This window comes from Columba livia, chromosome 7, assembly GCF_036013475.1.
Source record: "Columba livia isolate bColLiv1 breed racing homer chromosome 7, bColLiv1.pat.W.v2, whole genome shotgun sequence".
Taxonomy (NCBI): Eukaryota; Metazoa; Chordata; class Aves; order Columbiformes; family Columbidae; genus Columba; species Columba livia.
This window is the reverse complement of record NC_088608.1, coordinates 12,486,793-12,506,932: the sequence shown is the minus strand read 5'-3', so window position 1 is coordinate 12,506,932 and position 20,140 is coordinate 12,486,793. Positions and strand designations below refer to the sequence as shown.

Here is a 20,140-nt window from a genome sequence, read left to right as displayed (position 1 = left end):
ATTAACTGCTGCTAAGACCACCAGCTCAGCAGCAACTAGACCCTTCCCATGCCTCCTGAGTGAATTCACTGTGGTGGTTTTAGGAACTGGGTAAAGACACCAGAACCAGCAACTGAATCCTGCCAGTACACTTCTCCCTTCTTCAAATATCCTCAAGACCTGGGGGAACAAGGAATCATTAATCTGGAACAAGGAGCATCTGCATGTGGCATTAGCTAGAGCACCACATACCAGCAAGAAAGAAAACACCTTTTCCCCTGGAGCTAATCCCTGCAAAGGCAGCTGCTTTCCCAGCAAACCTTTACACCAGCAGAAACCCAGTTCCCACTCAGTTGCTCACAGTTCAGTAATGCAGACAGATGGTCTCCAACTTGTAATTGTAATTTCTGGACACAGAAAACCCCACCTGCAGTAGTTTAATCATGTTCTTATATCTACAGGGCCAAGGCTAGCAAGCAACGCACCCAGCCTCTCTTCCACAGTGAGGAATCCTTCTCAATGGGAATTTGTGGAGAAGCCTTCATCTTTTGGGAGTGACTTACACCTTCACAGAAACATAAGGCAGAAAAAGAGGAGTGTGAAAAATAACCAGGGATTTCCTCTTCACTATCAAGTCATCTTGCCTGCCAACCTGCTTCAGTCAGGCAGACAGAGGAGGGCTCCCTCCCACCGAGTCTGGTACAAGCATTTTCCTACCACTGGTTCTGTATCTTTCTCTGCAAACAGAGGTCACAGTACTGCACACCAGGCTCTTGTCCTCAGTCACATCACAGCAGGTCAAGGAAGCTCCAAACCAATCTGGCAAGCAAAAGCTTTGGGCTGTCAGAGCAACAGCAGCACAACCCAGGAGCCAAGCTACCCAATGCAACTGTTGGTGAAGCAAACAGGGGAGAAGGAAGGAAGAGCTTCTCCACATGAAGCAGGTGACAGTGAGAAAGAACCTCTTTACGACTGCTTCAGCAAATACTCTGTCTTCAGACCAGTTTCTTTTCCATTCAGGAGGGAGTCAGGATACATTGCAAGTACCCTGCACCACTGCCTAACCAAGTCCCACGAGACCTGATTTCTGTAGCTCCAAAAAGGGTGAGTGGGAAAGAAAAATTCTTACAAAGTCAAGTCAAAGGAAGCAGGAGAGAGGCACAGTCCTACCTCCTGTCTAGCCTTGGTGGTTTGGGGTTTAGTTTTTGTTTTTTAAATAAGCAAGGTTTGGAGAACACTGGGGAAGGACATCAGGCAGGAATACGTGGCCATTGGGACCAGCCCAACTGAAACAGGGATGCTGCTCAGCTGGGCTCAGCAGGGCTGACCCTCAGCACAGCCACGGGGTCAGAGCTGCCAGAGAGGAAAGTCATTCTCCCACTCTTCTCTTGGAAGCTCCATTCGATGTGCTGCAAGCTGAGCTTCCAGGCCTGGTCCACACTTCATTGGCAGCCCGGTGACTAGTTCAGAGCACAAAGAATAATAAAACTCAATACGCCATTGCCAGATCTTCCCTGTAGAATTGCCTTGCTACTTTCTCTGTCAACTAGGAACTAAATACAGCCTCTGCCTTAATGTCTGGTGACAAAAGAACATAGCATCAATATTTAAGGCAATCCACTTCCCTTGATGAAAGTAACACATTTCTGCCAAGTTTATTGTTCAAGCAAGTGAAAGCAGCACACTTCAATGATGGGTTTAGCCATTTGGTTGGTTCAAAAAGTAATTCCAGATCCTTCTGGATGAAAAGCAGTACAGAATTTTAAAATTAATATTAATCTTATCCTTCCAAAATATTTTTTTCTTTTGATGTAGCATCAAAGAATTTCAGGACAGATGTATCATTAACTATGCCAATCAGAAAAGCAGTGAATCTCCAAACCAACTATTTACGGTACATGTAGGGAAAACCACGCATTAAGTATTTCTACATCAGATCCTGCAAAATAAGGGGAGAAGCAGGGAGTTCCACCCAACAACCAGAACTTCCAGGAAGTTTTATACACAGATTAGTTCTACTGAAGGCTGTAGACATCAGAAAAACAGCATTATCTGCATTGAAAGAATCCATTAAATGCTCCAACCCAAGTATTCTAGACAAATACAGTTCCTTCTGAAAAACTTTATACAGGGCATGGGCCATCACCACAGTCCAAGACCCACAAGGCCTAGAGACTAACAAATGAGGCTCAACGATCCGTAGTACAGACAGATCACTTATTGTTCATTATTAACAAAATAGCATTAAAAAAACCCAGGAGATTACAGCTCCCCTGGAATAGAACACTAATCTCCCCGACTCTCCCCTTGCAGACTCCTGGTGCCTGAGCACAAACCCACTTTCAGCAGAAAGCTGGAGCTCACTGCACTAAGGAGAAAATTAGTTGTGCAAGTCAAATGAAGAACGTATGCTTTTCAAGTTTCCTTTTAATCTTTTGATCCTAGATAAAAGGAAAAAAATAAGATCCACCTCACAGGTATGCAACTGTTCCCAAAATGAGCACTGAACAGCAGTGATTAAACACAGACAGGCACAAAGACTAAAACAATATCCATAAGCATCATCCACAAATACTGAACCTGTCAGTGAGGAAGAGAAGATGATGTTGTGGCAAAGGTCCCCTCTCAGCCTTGCTGGGTTCAATCTCCACCTCTCTGCCTGCCTGGCCTCAGCCCTCAATTCAAAGGAACTGGATGCACCTCAAGTTCTTGCAAGAATGTGGACCCTGCTGCAGGTCCTGGGACAACTAAGTATCTGCTGATGAGCTCTCCTAAACACCTCGTTCTCAGCTCTATTTGCTACAGAACAGTAATCCTTTAAAATATGATGACACAACCCCCCCAACAGATCATCCAGCAATGACCCAAGCAAATAACATTCTGCACAAGGACACGCCTATGTGACTGAAACTTTAATTCCAAATCACAGTCCCGACTGCAATGTTGGTCAGTCAACTGCTTTCCTCACAGACATTTATACCTATAATGATTCTATTAGAGTCAAATGAGATTTTAAGTTTCCTCCAAAATAATCAAGAGCTGAACACAGGATGCCAAAACGAGTATTGTCTGGAAGCAGAGGGAACATCCTTCTCACATCACTGATCTGGAAAGGGCAAAGGAAACAGCAAGGATAAGGGAAGAAAGAGTTGACTGAAAACAGCATTATTAGTCATCAAGCTACATTATTTTGAAGAACACAGCCAGCAAAAACCACAATCTCTTTACATTATTTGCACCAATAACAAATTTTTAGAGGCAGAAGCAGTTCATCAGGTCAGTTAATCTGATAACCTATGTAATACAGTTCATGAAATCCCAACCAGTTCCTCCTGCACTGAAATAAATTTTTATGAATAAAGCACTTCTTCTGGAACAGTGTTAGGGCTTAATCTGATTCAAGATTTCAAATCAAACAAAGGAATAACATCAGAACTAGGAACTCTGACATTTTTCTTAGAAGTACAGTATTGCATACCGCACAGTAAAATCTAGAAAGACATAAGCATTTTTCTCATCTGCTAGAAAAGGACTGTCTCACCCTTAGATTCATATGCGATAGTTTTCAAGCTTCTGAAATGTACAGGCACCTACATCCTTTCTAGGAAGGATGTGGATCTCCAGAGAGCATGTGTAAGCCCACGGGCAACAGCCTCACTTCACATTATCCTTTATAGCTCCCTGAACAGTGATACAAGTTCTACACGGCCCAGAGATCACAGGTGGGAAACTGGTACACACTAGCCAGACTGCAAACAACCAGAGAGGGCTTGGGTTGGTCTTCTATCAATGCCTGTGGCAATACAAAAACAGTAATAGCCCAAGATGGTTTTTTCCATCTTCTGTTTTGTAAAAGCTTTATACAAAACAGCATCTTTCAAAAATGCCACACTCACACAATGCCGCAGTAATTGGTGTGGAAGCCAAAACTTCTGACACAAGTTCAAATTTAATTTACTTATAAGACTACTGGTGTGTTTTTACTTCAAAACCACCAAAACTATCACAAGGAAATACAAATTCAAAAGCTTCAAATAGAGGGAGTGTGAAAATCAAATTTCAATCACATACTCCGACTACTGTAACAAAAGAGTAAACAACATCAGTTATCCCCTGATTACCTATTATTAAAGGTTAGCCCCAAAGGAATATCTCCCAGACCAAAATTTCCTTAAAAAAGAAAATTCAAATGTGAATTAATCTTTATTAAACATGCATACAAATAACGTAAGCATAGATGTTATCACAAGCATTTCAAACGTTAAAACTAAAAAAAAGACAGATGCTTCCCACCTCAGCTGTGGTGCTAATCCAAAATAACATCGCATCTCCGGAGGGCCTGCTCATGGGCATACTTGAAGCAGCACATTGCAGCAGGCAGGGTCAGTCTGAGTTTGGCTGATTTCAATGGCAGCAGGATCTGGCTATTAATTAAGTACCAGATTTCCCATTGTCCCAACCCTACCACACCTTTCCTGATTAAAAAGGGCAGCTTTTAGAGCATTTTTGTTTTAGTTGCTGCTCAGCCAAGTTTGTCTGCAGAGCCGTTTTTCTGGCATACATTCACTTAACAGAAATGCTGCTCTCCCTGTGAGAAGTGCCCTTCTGATCCCCAGAAAGCAATCCCAATAACACAGTTCATTTCTATCCTCCCAGAAGATGTGATAAACAGACTCAAGTCATCTCCTTGAACTCCCAGAAGTTTTTCCTGGCTCACCTCCCACCCTGATGAACACCATCACACAGCCCTGTCCTCAGCCTCTTTGCCTGTGCTTACCTTACCCCAATTAGAAACCTGCTTTCCATAGACGAAAAAGTCAGCAAGCCACCCTCACACCACATTTCACATGACTTAAGTTTCATACCAGAGGTACCACCGAGATAAGTAACCAACTCTTGTTCTTATGGGTTTGGCCTGAGATGTCGGCTCCTGCCTTCCCATTCATCTGTAGTGCCAGTTCCCATCACACCACCTCCAGAAGAACATTTTCAAACAAGAACCACCGCACTCTTCTCCACACGTGACCTCCTGCTTGGGAAAAGCTTCTCATTAATTGTAAGCTGGCTTACTAGAACAGGAAATTCCAGAAGGAAACGGATGAAATTGCATAGAGAGAATGGGACCCAAGCAATACGAAGAAAGAAGCAGAGCTCTTTAAAGCCAACAAGAAAGCTCTGATCTTGAAGAGTGCTGGAGCTGGTGGAGTCTTTCACAAGCAGACTTATTCACATAACTTATTCAGTTCAGCAACATTACACAGGTAACAACTTTTTAAAGACCTAAAGGGACAGAAGGTAGAAAAGGTGGACAGTAGACTACCAGGAAAGACATCTATGCAGGCCCGGAATAAAAGCTTTAGCCAGACAGACAAAAGAAAAGCAAATATTCCAAGAACAGGTACCTCCTAAAACCTCTGTGCAGTTTCAGCTTTCCATCATTGTGAGAGAAATTCCTTTTGGAGGTCACCAGTTCAGCCAGGCACATAACAGCAGCACACCAATGGCACCGGTCCTTCCTCAGGGTACAGCCCTGCAGTGCTCCTCTGAGGGCTCAGAGGTGAACAAGGTACACAGCTATCTTCTCCAGGGTCTTAATTTAAAAAGCGACAAATGTACCCCAGCATCTGCCCAAGGATCGCTCCCTCCACAGCACTCCAGTTAAGCAGATAAGAACACACGCTGATACGTTGCCTCTTGAGGAGTATTGGTTTAAGTAAGTTGATGCAACAGGACCAACTCCCTTAGCTATAAGCAAATGGGATTCCCTCCAAAACTTTTTTATTCCAATGTGAAAGCTAGAGCTGTTTAAATTTATAAAGTTAAAGAAACTGTATTCTTAACAGATCTGGCTCCATCCTACAACTTTGGTGATGGGTATACATCAGTAAAAGCCTGTAACATTCAGCTTCAAATAGCGCTGAACAAGCAGCATCCCTTTATTTAAGCTCCCAATAGTGAGACATGAAGTTCTCCTAAGCTGTTAAACGCAGCCATTTGTTCCACATCACTGCATAAGCAGTGATGCCTCCATTTGCCATAAGATTTCCAATTACACCAAACATTACTATGTCACTGGATATTAGTCAAATGGAGAGCCATGGCAAAATGAGGCAAAAATACTGCCTTTTAATGGAATATAGTTCTTTATATGTCTGTTAGAACTAAGACAATTAGCAGAAAGAGCTGATTTCTAACATATAATTCATAGTAAATGCAGATATTACTCAAACAGTATCATTTCAAAATACACTGAGTAGAAGCAACTTTAGGTTTTCCATTTGCTATTACCAGTTTCTCAACCGCCAGCTGACTGGCACAAACACTCTTACCCTGGCAAGGTGGTAACGCTGCCCTGAACCCCGCAATGCTCCCACACCCCAAAGAGAACCCGCCGGCCTCCGCACCTGTACACACCTCCCGCCGTGTGAGCGGGACCACAAGAACTGTACAGCAGGATGGGGCTCTGCTACCTCATTTTTCATTGTTTCGACAAACTTCTCTCCAGAAAGCTATTTTTGGAGATGAAAAAGCATTACCGGGCATGAAAATTTTCTTTCTCACACTTAATTCAGGGCCCAGTCCTACATATAATTGCCTCTGGCTAAACTCCCAGCCACACTACAAAAAATTATCTTGCTTTCCATGCTCTGATAACTGGGACTCTTTGCTCTGATTCTTGAATACTCAAACGTCGCTTTGTTTTAAAGTTTCACACTTGGCACAAAAGCAATACCAAATGAGGAACATAGGTTTTGTCTAGTTAAAAATAAAAAAAGATCTGTTCAAGGAAGAAAGTAATGAACAATTTCCAGGAGGTAATGTTCACTTGGTGAAAATCAGAGACTACGTGCGTCCACCGTGTTCCACACATCACCTCCTGCATTTAATGATATAGCCAGAGCACTGACAGCACATGGGATACAAGTACATGAGGCAGCTTCTCACAAACACACAGAGCACAGTCCAGCATCAGAAACCTGCAGCTCTGAGCCAGCCAAGCAGCAGGACGAGCCAGACTGTGCTGAGCCTCCGCTGGACTGTCACCAGTGCCCCGGGTGGTTCATCTCAGAGGCAGCTCACGTATCTTTAAGATAAAGATAAACTGTTATGCTGTCATCACTGGCATCCCAAAGTATGTATATGGGAACAGCTACACATAGGCACTTCTGACATGGGGACACTTACCGCTTATGTGACAATAAATTTTGTTAGAAAACAAACCAGAAAGCCTTGACTGCAAACAACTATTTGGTGGATGGAACTAGATGAGCCCAAGGGCCTTTCCAACCCAAATTACTCTGCGAACCCACAAGCCGATCCTACCATCACACGAGAAATCTTACCTTTCAGTCTCAAAATGCAACTGCTGCAAAAGGAATGCTGCCAGAACAGAATCACATGTGTGAAACAAAAAGTCTCCCTGCAACAGACTGCCTTGACTGGTCCTCTAAAAGCTAACACGGCTGCACTTAATGCTAAGAACACACTAGAAGGTTAGAAAAGTATTTTTATTACTAAATATCACATATTTTTCAACCTTATTTTTAAGGAAGAGATTACTAAATTGTTCATCTATGATTCGTGTATTGTTTCCTTTCCCTGTAAACTCTTAATTCTTTAACCAATTTTAGCAAATTTCAACCTACCATGGTAGAGAAGGGAGAGATCCCAAAGGTATTATGCTCTTACAAATACAGTAACCAAGCAAGAGACAGACTTCAGCATGAGGAAAACCACAACATTAGACATCAGCAAACCTACGGAGAAAAACCCAAAGGAAATGAGGCTTCATAAACCTTCTCTGCTTACAAAATGACTTAATTAAGACAAAGTCAGAGGCAACTAGATCCCACCACCAATGGGACTGTCAGTAGGTGATTTTTCATGCTGAAGTTCAAAGGGTGAGACACAAATGGCTTTCAAGACAACTTGCAGGAATATCACACAAATAAGACAAGGAAGAGAAGCTATCAGGCTGGTGTTGGTAGGGATCCTGTGGACTGATGAATATTTCTTTCAGCATCCAGAGGACACCAGAACTCCAATAAGCCATCCAGAGCCCACCACTGCAGACAAGCTCCAGTTCAGGCAATGGCCCTCAGACAGGAGCCACCACTCCAGGGACAGCAAAGATTCTCCCCCATTCACCCTGCTACCTACTAAACATGAGGGGAGCTGGATCACACATGCATACAAGCAACAGCTAATTCTAATCCAGAGGTACCAGGCACATGATCCTCTGGCACAGCACGAACAGTCTCTGTAAGTCACTTTGGGATTTCTGAGGCCCAAAACCAGTACACTTTTTAAAATATTTGTGTTGATTCATATTTTTGTTAGAGCAGTTTCAGGCACATCATACCTGTTCTACAATACGAAGGACTGAAATGAACTTTCCCTATCACTGTGCATAATCCTGTTATTCTATATTACTTATAAACTATTCAAAATCATCACAAGATCTATCCTAAAATCAAACAGATGCCTTGTCCTTATCTATTCCTCTCCCAAGAGCTTTTCCAGTCCCTTAATGTTCTTGCTACAGGCAACTTTCATCTCACATCCAGCCTGAATTTGCTCACAGCCAGTTTTATACACATTTGTTCTTGTGCTAACCTTGCCCTTTAGCTCTAATAGTTCTTTCCCCTCCCTGATGCTCATCCCCTTATGTATTTATAGACAGCAGTCATATTCCCTCTCAGCCTTCATACTGTAAACTAAACAAGTGAAACTTTCAGTCTCCTCTGGTCAGACAGACTTTCCAACCCCCCAAACACCACAGCCCTTCCCTGCACCTGTTCTAGCTTGAATTCCTTCCTTGCAAACAGACAACTAGAACCATACAACACATGCCATGGAAGGGCCCAGCAAGGCACTGTACAATAGCATTAGTACACCCTTATCTCCACAGAAATAAATCCCCAATAATCTGTCTTTTCCACCAATGTGTCAGCTGTGACCCTCAGCCTGCAGTCAAGAAATACACCCAAGGTTTCCACAATAGCTAGCAAATTGTGTGAGACCTCTGAATAAACCCTGGTGACAAGCACGGAAGTGCTGCAACTGAAACACTACACCAGCATTAAAGGAATAACTTTAACCTCTCAATTTAGTAACCACAATGGCCCAGGCTCTTGCATGTTGACCAGACTCAGTCCCAGCCAAGAGCCTGTTTGGCTTCGCCAATACCGAGGCAGCCACGCCACCAAGCAGCCAAGAGAAAATGGGTTAAAAAAAAAAAAATCAAATAAAAATTTAAATAAAGCCATAAACAACATTCTTGCCCTGACTCTGAGCCAGTCCCATCACTAAAATCCTATGGGACTGTAATATAAATTTGATCAGAAGGAAAATAAATAAATAAATAATTATCAGGGGCTCAAATCTCTACAAGCCAGAAGGATACGTAATGAAGATGCTTACTTTTTATCCCATTTTTCTACTTGGGGCTCACCCTCCACTGCTGGCCACTAAGAGACCAAGATACCAAGCTAGACAAACCCCATGTGTACCACTATGGAAACAAACTTCTGTCCTATTTATTTCAACATTGGATCTCCACTCTTCACACTCTCCTGGGATCCTGTAGGTTTGTCACTGTTTATATTGGATTTTGTAATACTTTGGTAAACAACTGAAAGATACTGTTGCCTGCTACACTCAGGCTCACAAACTGTTGTTTGTTTTATGCAACCAGTAGCATATCTACATTGTATACAAAACAACCAGAAAGTATAAGTATTATATTGGAGTTCTTATCACCATAGCTGGAAAAGGAAAACCCTTCCTGCTACAACCAGTCATTATTACATGTTAAGTGTTAAGAGAAGCCACAGGAAAACTCTAAATGCTGACATGCTACAGCAGTTTATTTCTTCCTGTCCTGAATAAGAAGTACTGAAGCTAGTATTAAATTTGATCTAGCCTTGCTGCTGCAGATCTCCTATTTGCACCACATCCTTATGCTGGTTTTGGCTAGGATAATTTTCTTCACAGTACCTAGTATGGGGCTATGTTTTGGATTTGTGCTGAAAACAGCACTGATAATACAGAGATGTTTTAGTCATTGCTGAGCAGTGCTTACACAGCATCAAGGCCTTTTCTGCTTCTCACACCACCACCAGTGAGGAGGGGACACGGCCAGGACAGCTGACCCCAACTGGCCAAAGGGCTGTTCCACACCATATGGTGTCACACTCAGCATATAAAGCTGGGGGAAGAAGGAGGAAGGAGGGGACATTCAAAGTGATGGCGTTTGTCTTCTCCAGTAACCATTATGCGCGATGGAGCCCAGCTTTCCTGGAGATGGCTGAACACCTGCCTGCCCACGGGAAGTGGTGAATTAATTCCTTGTTTTGCTTTGTTTGCATGGCTTTTGCTTTACCTATGAAACTGCCTTTAACTCAATCCAAGAGTTTTTCTCATTTTTACCCTTCCAATTCTCCCCCCCATCCCACTGTGGGGGTGTGAGCGAGCGGCTGTGTGGTGCTTTGTTGCCAGCTGGGGTTAAACCACAGCTCCCCATATTGCTGACACCAAATAGGTAAGAGCTGCACCACAATCCAATCAAGTTGCCATACAGGGTGGTAAGTGTTGGAAAGGCATGCCCAGCCACTAGAGCCACAGGAAAAAAAATAATCAGCTGGACTGGGAATTAATATAAATGCCTACAGGAAACTGGGTATCTCTGAGCCAAAATTCCACTCTTTTCTAAGTTTAAGGCAGGAAAACCCACCTATTAAGAGCCTGCCAGCACAGGAGCCTAAAGAATCAAGGACTGAGCATACCCTGCAAACGCAGTTCAAGGCCAATGAGTCTTAAGACAGCCATTCTCCCCACATGAGAGGAGTCAGTTGACAGGATAGCTTTTGCAATATGGGCATACACAAGGAACAGGCTCTACTCGCATGTCCAGACCAAGATCACTCTTCCTTCATTGTCCATTTCTCATATCTTTTGGGCATTAAAACTAACTTAATTCATTTTTATTAGCACTTACAACTTCAAGGTAAAGAGGTTTTCAGGGATGAAACTGCTAAATGAATGTATATGTTACTGATCCTCATGCATCCCTCAGCAACCCAAAACTCGCCAGCTATAATAACAACAGCTGCTTGGAAACCTTGTACAAGTCTCTTTTTTATTTCCCCAGATGGTGAAGTCTTATTTTCCCCTGTGCATTAAATAATCAAAACACACTTACCAAATTATCATATCAACCCATAACCATGCATGACAATTATTTCTTAAATCAGGATTTCTTCCACTGAATTTCAACCAAAACCAAACATGGTATAGAGAAGAAATGCATGCTTACAGTGAAAAACCATTCATCAGCTTAAGTAACTCTAATAGATGCCACTTTAAACTAAGCCTGCACCATCTGTTCTACCCCTCAATTAGAGAAGCCAAAAAAATTATTCAACACACAGTTTAAGAAAGCCAGCTAATTTACATATGTAAGTTTTATTTCTCTTCAGCTCAGTGAAGCATGCTCTTGTAACACTTGATATTCAGACACAGATCAGAATGGAAGGCTGCTTTCTCTAGTACTATTAGAAGTTTTGTCAGGGAAATAGAATTTCCCTGAAGTATTTCACCACCTAAAAAATTTCTCTATAACATCCCACCATACATTTTAAAGGGTGTGATGTCTCTATAAGTAACAAAATCAACTAGCTGCTAAACAAATTAAGTCTGAAGTCCTGCACACATGAACAAAAGCCTCAGGACACAGCCCCGCACAGCTCTCACCCCGCAGACGGGGGAACCCGCACAGCATTGCGTGCTCAGCCAGGAGACCCTGGCAAGTGGTCGTGTCCTCAGCCAGGAGACCTTGGCAAGTGGTCGTGTCCTCAGCCAGGAGACCTTGGCAAGTGGTCGTGTCCTCAGCCACCGGGCTCTGTCAACCACAGCAGTTCGGTTCCTAATTCCCCTTCCACAGGCATAGCGAGCTGCGGGGCACAGAGCCTCGCACAGATCAGGCTGCACTGGGGCAAAGGGATCATCCCATGAAAAAGTAAGAGACTCCTTGGGCCAGCGCAGCCTGCACAGTGAGAGCAGTGCAGTGCCAAAAACACACCACCTGCCAAAGCACAGGGGAAAAAGAAGTTTCATCCAGTTCTTTACTGCAAACCTCCACCATGTTTCACTTCAAACTGGTCTCTTCTGCCACTCTGCAACATGAGAAAACACTGAGTAGAACCTCTCTTCAATTTGATGGACCCTGACCTGCTTGAAGGCTCTGTCACCACCAAATCTCTAAGCTGAGCTCACTCTTGGGTGTTGCTAGTCAGAAACACACCAGCAGTACCAAGGGCTGCATCCAGTGTGAACCTCAGCTCCAAGAGTGCAGGCCACACACCACAGGGAAGAGAAATGTGCAGGAGACATCAGCCTCATTGCTAGATGGAGGCGATGGTACAATACTCTCCTGTTGTGGAGAAGCAGGCAAGAGAAGGTCACTGCCAAACTCCCTCACTTCACCTCTAGGAATACCAGCCTGGTAGAAAACTGTTTTAAGATCCTGGACATATTCCCTTATGTTACACCTCAAAATGAAACATCAATGGCACATCAAAGTCTGGGTACTGAGAAAGGCACCTCTAGCCATGGATGAGTCAGGAGATCCTGCATATCTAACAACAGCATTACTAAATACTGCCACAAGCAGCTCAAAGTGAGATGGCTCACCACAGAATTACTGATTACTTCAGCTCTCTCCCCTTGCTATAGGATTGTGAAGCTGAGAGGACATGCTGAAGCCCCTGACACTGCTGCATTGTTTCTCTGCATTTCTCAAGACAGCTCAGTGCAGACTTTAGTTATTGTTCAGGAGATTCAAGTCTCTGCAAAATAACTGGGTTTTGCTTAGCTAGATAGGAAATGGAGTCCACCATAATCACCACCCTAAAATGGTACAGACCAAGCAGACAAAGCACACAAAACCAGAACAGAGGCAGAATTCCTCTGTGGTCTGCAGCATCTTGCAATACCTTCTGCACCACAGCCTCACTAATATGCCCCACACCTCCTAGTGCACATGCAAACGGCAGCTGTCACTGAGCTCCAGAGGAAATTAAGAGCTTCAGAAGAGAAATTATCTTTTCACTCTGCATCATTCTTCTTTCTTCGACCTACCTATAAGCACTCCTGGGAAAATACAAGCCAGGCAATGCCTGTTAGGTGCCGTTCAAGTGCACTCCTGGCAAGCACAAACATGCAAATAGCCTTGCACTGGACCTCAGTGCCTCGCTGCATGTAACAATCCTCATGTTTCCTCACCTTGAAAAGAATCCTGAACTACCCAAGTGCCTTCTGCACCCATGGCAGCTGCCGGTTACAAAGCAGGGATCAGTGACCAGGTCACAAGGCCATTTAGAATTTCAGAGTGCTGACTGCTATCAGAAGTGTGTTAAGTCTCACTGTTTCACACATGATGCTTTTACATGCTTGGACAGCACCAAGGAAAGAGAAGCATCTTTTTGAAATGAAGAGAGTGAGGTGAGCAGAGAAACAGACTGCAAATATAATGGCTTTTTCAACCACAACCAAACAACTGCAGTTTAGCTCTCCAGACAGGTATTCTAGAGCAGTGACGCCCAGCCTTGCACACTCAGGGTTGTCGCACTAATCCATGAACTGGATCAGATGACACCAACTACCCTGTTCTCTCTCACACCAGACAGAGCTGAGCTTCTAAACCACCATCCCACAAGCAATCAAGAAGGCAACAATCACACCGATGCAGCACTAAAACAAAAGGAAGCGATTGGCACATGATGACGCACTAAGCTGTGCTTGGATACGGAAGCAGACCTCACTACACGGCTAACCTCCAGGTAGCCAGCTTGCCCCACTCATATGCTTCACATCCTCTATTATATTCATTCCCTGAGAAAACACCCTCCAGACATCTAAAACACGCCTCTGTTACACTTTCTAAAACTTACTAAACACAGCAAATGCTATCTATAGAACACACACATTAATGAACAGTTAGCTCAGCAGCATGAGTTCTGGAACAGTTCACTGCAGTACAGAAGTGCCACCAGTTTGTTACTGGAGGGCAAATACCACAGAGAACACTTTAAGTGTGTAGTTCAGCAGACAAAAGACTGGGAAGGGGCATGGGAGAGGGAGAGAATTCATCCTTAAACAAATTCTGCAAACTAAGTGTGATGCTGGAAATGCAAAGAACTGCACAGCTCTGCGATCCACATCACTTTGTAAAATCCATGCAATCCACATATTCTGTAACAATTTCAAGTTAAATGTGCTTGGGTTACCTTTCCACTGAGAATCATGGAAGTCTAAGAGAAAGCCAGTTAGCAAGAAAAGGGGGAATAAGAACATGCCTTGCTCTCAGAAAACTATTTATACCACCTGGTAACACCAAACTAAGGTTTCTTAATGTGCTCAGCCAGAATGGATCCTCTGTTGAGACGGTACTGGCTTTGGTGGTTTGTTGGTTTGGGGTTTTTTGTGCCTACATGCCAAACAGCTTCCACCACAGCTGCTTGTTAACAAAAACAAAGAGAAAAAAAAATGTAACTGTGTAGAAGATGGACCAATACACTGCAATCTCACAGACACTTCCCAATCAAAATTTCTGTTAGAAACAGTGTGAACTAATCTGAGGATGTTCAGCTTCAGAGCACTTGCAACCTCTATGGCTAGTCTCTCCTTCAGTTCTCCAGGAAGAACTCCAGTACAGCTCTCAGTTAATTAGCTACAGGTTCAGCGCTTGTAGGAACTTTAACTCTCTGATTTTTCTGGACTCATCGGAAAAGAACAAAGTCTCTTATTACATCCTATACAACAGCTTAAGTACCCTATTACACTTGTGAGAGGCCTCATGAAAGGACCAGGTCGGGAGTTTTTCCAAGCCACAGCTGTGAACCCTCCCCACTCCCACAGCACAGGGCACTGGTAGCACTTCCTCATTGAGACCTGTAGGGAGATGAAGCAACATGACATTGGATAACAAGGCAGTGAAGGTCCATGTCCTACCCATCCATTGCAAAACTGTGAAATTCAACAGAATATACATACACACACACACACACACACACAACCTTTCCTGAACTAAGCAGGAAATCATCAACATTGCTAACTACTAGGACGATCAAAGCATGCCACCAGCTAACAAGATACACAAAGAAACCAGAATATCACAAAGTATGAACACCAAATGCAAACCCATTAATTAAAACCCCATTTACTAAATTCTTACTGCCTTGAGTCCTCAATATCATATCAGTTGTCAACCACCAAGATATGGGTCAAGAATTAATTCCTTGGTTGATCTGGCATAATCATCAGCTCACAGAACTGTACATTAGAAAGTCTAGTATATAACTTCCACTTAGATCAAATAGCACTTGACACTGAAACGTCTCACTGTGATCACATTTCCTGACAAATCTTACCTTATAATTGCTGGAATTTACCCAAGAAGTGGCCAGTCCATCAACCATTTTATCCAGCATAGTCTGATCATGTTCAAGATCAGCTGACTTCTGTTTATCTGAGAAGTAATCTATCAATTCCTGGCCAACCTGAAGTCTCTTTCCAACATCCTTCTGCAGCACCTGCGCTAAGCAGTACTCCATACTGGGCTCCATAGTGTCTTAGAAATACAGCACCAGCAAGAAAGCTAGAGGGCAGTAGGTCCGAAAAATCCCTCTATAAACGTATGCAGGAGGTCGCCTCTTTGTTCGATGAAGGTTACTGAGGGTCTGGGTTTCAAAGATGCAATTCTGAGAATGGCAACAATGCACCATGTGTGTGTGAACAGCAGCTGGCAGGATATTAAAAGTCCAATTCAAATAACTAGTAATAGACGAAGCAACGAGCTGTGCTGTACTGTTGAGTCTGCAATAATTCCCAATTCAGCAGTCCATTCTGAAAGAAATGAAAAAGAACAGTATTACAGGTTAAATCAAGACTGGAGCAAAAACAGATCGAAAGCGTGTCACAAAATAGGTTATTCACATACAGCTGCGAAGCTGTGACAAGCTGGATACGAGCAGCATACTTCTATTTTAAGGACTCAGACAAGGTAGGTCAGGACAAAAACCTTTGCTTAATCTCTACAACAGCAGTTACCCATCAGTACCCTAGAAGTTTTAGTGACAGACAGTAAATCTGGGGCTTAAGTAAGAGCTGACTAGTAATCAATATTTTTGCAACTATCATCATCACCACCCATCCACAAAGGCAGAAACAAAAATCCTTAAGCAGATCACCAGGAAAATACATTTGCTTTAAGAAGTGAAAGCAGGAAGAGGTCTGGATCCTGTTTTGACTTTAGCTTTCAACAATCTATGCCATCAGCTGGCCGGCAAGATACAGCACCAACACTGGGTTCCAAGAATGTAAAACCAGCAGTTTTTGAAAAGTAGGTGCTCAAGACATTTCCAGGATGAATCTAGTTACATCCCAACTACATGTGTCCAAGAAACAGCACTGAAATGCAGTCAGTGCCTGTGGCGTCACCCAGCGCCAAGGCCATGCACAAAAAAAAGCCACACCAAACTCTACTGCCACTCAGAGGCACAGCATCATGAGAAATAAGCTTTCAGCTTATGTGCAAAAAAATGGCACTGTATGTCTTGGGTTTGGTTATGTTCCTCAACCCTAGAAACTGCCCTGTCCAAAGACTTCATTAGGGACCCTGTTGCAGCTTTTTTGTCCCTTTATCTGCAGCCAAACAAATCCCTCCAGGCAGCCAGGGAGCAGAGCTGAGCCTGTTCTCCACCCTCCCACAGAATAAGGCTCCCAGTACCACCACTCTGGTTCCTGAGGCACTCCGTCACAGGCTGGCTCTTTTAGGAGGGTGTGTTAGAAATCCAGAGCATGTTTTTGTTTCCTGTCTAATAATAACTAAAGGTAGAAATCTGCCCTACTTTTTCTGCCAGCATGAGGAAAGCAGGTCAAGCTCAGAGCAAGGCTGTGGATCAGACACCTGGTTCAATAAACAACTGGAAGGAAGCTGGAGGCACAAGTTCACTAAGCGAAAGCACTGGGGCATCAAATCTAAATACCTTCTGTTTGAGCAAATAAGGCCTTCACAGAAGAGTCTTAATAAAACAGTGGATCTGACAGCAGATGAGACGCACACAAGAACCCTAGCCTAGAAACAAAAGCACACCTTGAACAGTAGACTGTTTCAGTTCATCCTCCCACCTCCATCATCCTTGGCCAGACATACGAACTACCACATCTTGCCAACACCAAGCACAGCATCTATACGGAGCACAGAGGATTGTGGTCTTGCTCTTCCCTAACCCCACAAGTGCTGCCAGACATGTCCCAGCTGCCCACACAGCTTATTCGCCAGGAGTCACCAGAGAGCAGGTCCCTCTGTTCCCAGGCAGCCAGTTCAAATCCCCGCTGGCTGACAGCAATCGGAACCGGTTCTGTACATCCAGGGACTCACCCCAGCCAACTGCATGGCCAGTCTCACCATCAGGCAGATGGGACTGCCCGTCCTGTTGACTAACTCCCTCCTCACCAGCTAAACCTCACCCTCCAGAGCAGCAAAGCAGCATTAGCTGCAACTGCACACACAGCACCAAGGGCTTTAAGTTAGTGCCATGACAGCTTGTGACCACTGCCCCAAGCTGAGCTGCCTAAACACACCACACTCTCACCATTTTGCTTCAAGTCACTTAAACAGTGACTTGACTCCAAATTCTGAAATTGCCAACAACACCCCACATCAGTACCCTGAAAGTAACACCTTTTTTTCCTTTCTGAGAGAGACATTGATTCCAAACTAGAGGAAAGCCATGCCTTTTTATTGCCGACACTACAGTTTCTCTTTTGTTTCAGTTTAGCACCAGATCTGAAGGCAGAGCTCTGAGCTTTCCCATCCTCATCCACAACAGTTCACAACATGGCTCTGACTACCCATGGCAGCACAGCTGAAAAACCAGGGCTGCTTCAAGCAATCCTAAAACCACAGCACAAGTTCTCCTCTGAGTCTCCCAGTCTGTACCTTTGATTACCAGCCCCTGCCCTGCCCGCTGGCACAGGCCGGTCTTGCTCCTTGCTGCAGGCGCTCCAGTCAGGCCAGACGTATTACACACAGACAGTATTACACACAGGAGTCTCCACACATGCAACAGAAGGGTTTGCACACAGCAGGGCAGCATTCCGCTGGATACCTTGCCAGCAGAGAGGTACTGGAGAAGGGGCAGGCAAGCGATATTTAGCAGCTACCATGTGAAACGCAACTTATGTTCCAAAGGGGACTCTTCTGTTAAACTGGATAGAACATGGCAAAGAAAGTCCCCTAACTGCTTTTAAAATGGAAATGTGGAACTTGCTTAAACTTGAAAATTCAGATTACAGGAGGGTGTGAATGACTGTAAGTTACCATGGAATAGCCATTTTTTATTAACTTCACACACAGACAAGTCCAAACACATCCAAGAAACCATTAACAGACCGTAGTGCCATGAGAAAGGAATATTCAAAGTTTCAAATCTTTCTTATATGTGGTTTTCATTTAAGAGTCGTAAGTCTCCACCTACAAGCACAGTCTTTAAGGTAATCTAGTATAAACAAATTTCTCTCAGAGTTCCTCGTTTTTTAGACATGTGAAGGAAGGCACAGGATAAGAATCATTGTTCACTATCACAGATTTCTGTCATCATCTTGGTAACTGTAATCTAAAGAAGATTCACTATACATTATGGCACCGCCAAATGCATATGGGGAGAAAAGCCAGAAATACCTTTGAATCCTGGGGTAGTAAGCCAAGAGGGAAGGCTCAAGCTGACTTGCATCTACCCGCCAACAGGTGTTAAAGTTGCACTTTTTTTAACTAAAAAAAAAATAAAAAGCTTTTCCACACATGTTAGGAAGTCTGTTGACTCCCCCTCTTCCTCACACGAGGAAGTGGAAAAAATACCACCTGAAAATAACAAGACCCAAGCTGACAAAAAAACTGAAACTCCCAGGCAATGAAGCATACGGCTGCTATATTCCATCAACTGGGAGATGCTCCCCACACAATAAGCTTCGGAAAACACAAAGCCACAGTCTCAGCCCCAGGAACTTCTGCTCCTGTAGAATTTAAACACCATGGTTTTCAGGTAGCCAGTGTTAGAAGATACAATTTAGGCCTAGGATTTTGAGTATAACCTCATCCCACAGACGCTGTCACACAGAAGTCAAAAGTAACAACTCAGTGGCACAGGTCCTGTGTTTGGAGCCTCTTCAAATTTTGGTAAGGGTCACGAATATAGGCTCCAATGCAAGAGTTTTCTGCAATCCTCCTGCTCAACTTGCAGTTTGCACTCAGAGAGACAGGTTAGGTTACATCTGACATAAAGTCAACACATATACAAGATAACCCTGGAGAAAAAACTATTCTCCCCACTACCCCAACTCTCACTGCCAAAGTTCCCTCTTTCACTACTAAGCCATCAAAACTATGTGCTTAGTCAAAGCCTCTGCCAGTAACATCTGAATTTCCCATCAATGGCCATCCAGCGGAAATCCACTAGAGAGGTTTAGGCTAATGCCAGCTTGGAGCTCAAAACAAAGAGTTTAAAGGAGAAAGACTGAATAGCCCAAAGTTACTCACCCTTAGCACTATCACCATGACACCATAAAATCTGGTAAAACTCACAGCAAAGCCACTGACTCAGCATGTAGAATAAAACAATCCAAAGAGCAATAAGGAAACATTTGTTACCTAAGATAATGTGGCAACATTAAACTGGGTACCTAAGCCAACAACCTTTTCCCAGTGCACAGGAGAACCCCACTGACCCCAGACAATATGAAGCTGCATTGCTTGCAATTCTCAAGTAAAACTTTATCTTAGTATAAATTTACAGAAAATTTTAGGTCTCTTCTTCCTCCTGCAATGAAAAAAGAAACACAAAGCACATAAAGAACACAGTACTACTCTCCTGGGGGTTTGTCTATACTTTGGAGCTCTTCCGACATAGCTATTCAACTTTAAAAATTATGCTCTAGTCCACAGGTTATCACTTTGTCATGTTTCACCATCATCTTCATCTGCCAAAAAAAAGCGCAGTTCACAACCTCCCCAGCCAACTGCTCAAACAAAGCTAACTCAAGACAGGCTTGCAGAGAGACAAAATATTGCTGCCATTCATTATCACCACAGGCAAGAGCC

General features: G+C 43.6%; 1 protein-coding gene and 1 long non-coding RNA gene across 41 annotated transcripts in view; both read right to left on the bottom strand.

Annotated features, from left to right (window-relative positions):
• The window catches only part of CLASP1 (cytoplasmic linker associated protein 1), a 171,653-nt gene that overhangs the window by 143,319 nt on the left and 8,194 nt on the right, over window positions 1–20,140 (bottom strand). For all 40 annotated transcript variants that reach the window (XM_065070537.1, XM_065070536.1, XM_065070538.1 and 37 more), the window contains exon 2: window positions 15,411–15,885. In XM_065070537.1, the coding sequence (XP_064926609.1) occupies window positions 15,411–15,605 (195 nt within the window). In that variant the 5' untranslated portion in view covers window positions 15,606–15,885. The remainder of the gene's footprint in view (window positions 1–15,410; window positions 15,886–20,140) is intronic.
• On the bottom strand, window positions 1,182–15,404 carry LOC135580008 (uncharacterized). Its single transcript, XR_010474000.1, has 2 exons — window positions 11,848–15,404; window positions 1,182–11,814 (listed from the first exon to the last, which is right to left on the bottom strand). It is a non-coding gene; the product is annotated as an uncharacterized LOC135580008 (long non-coding RNA).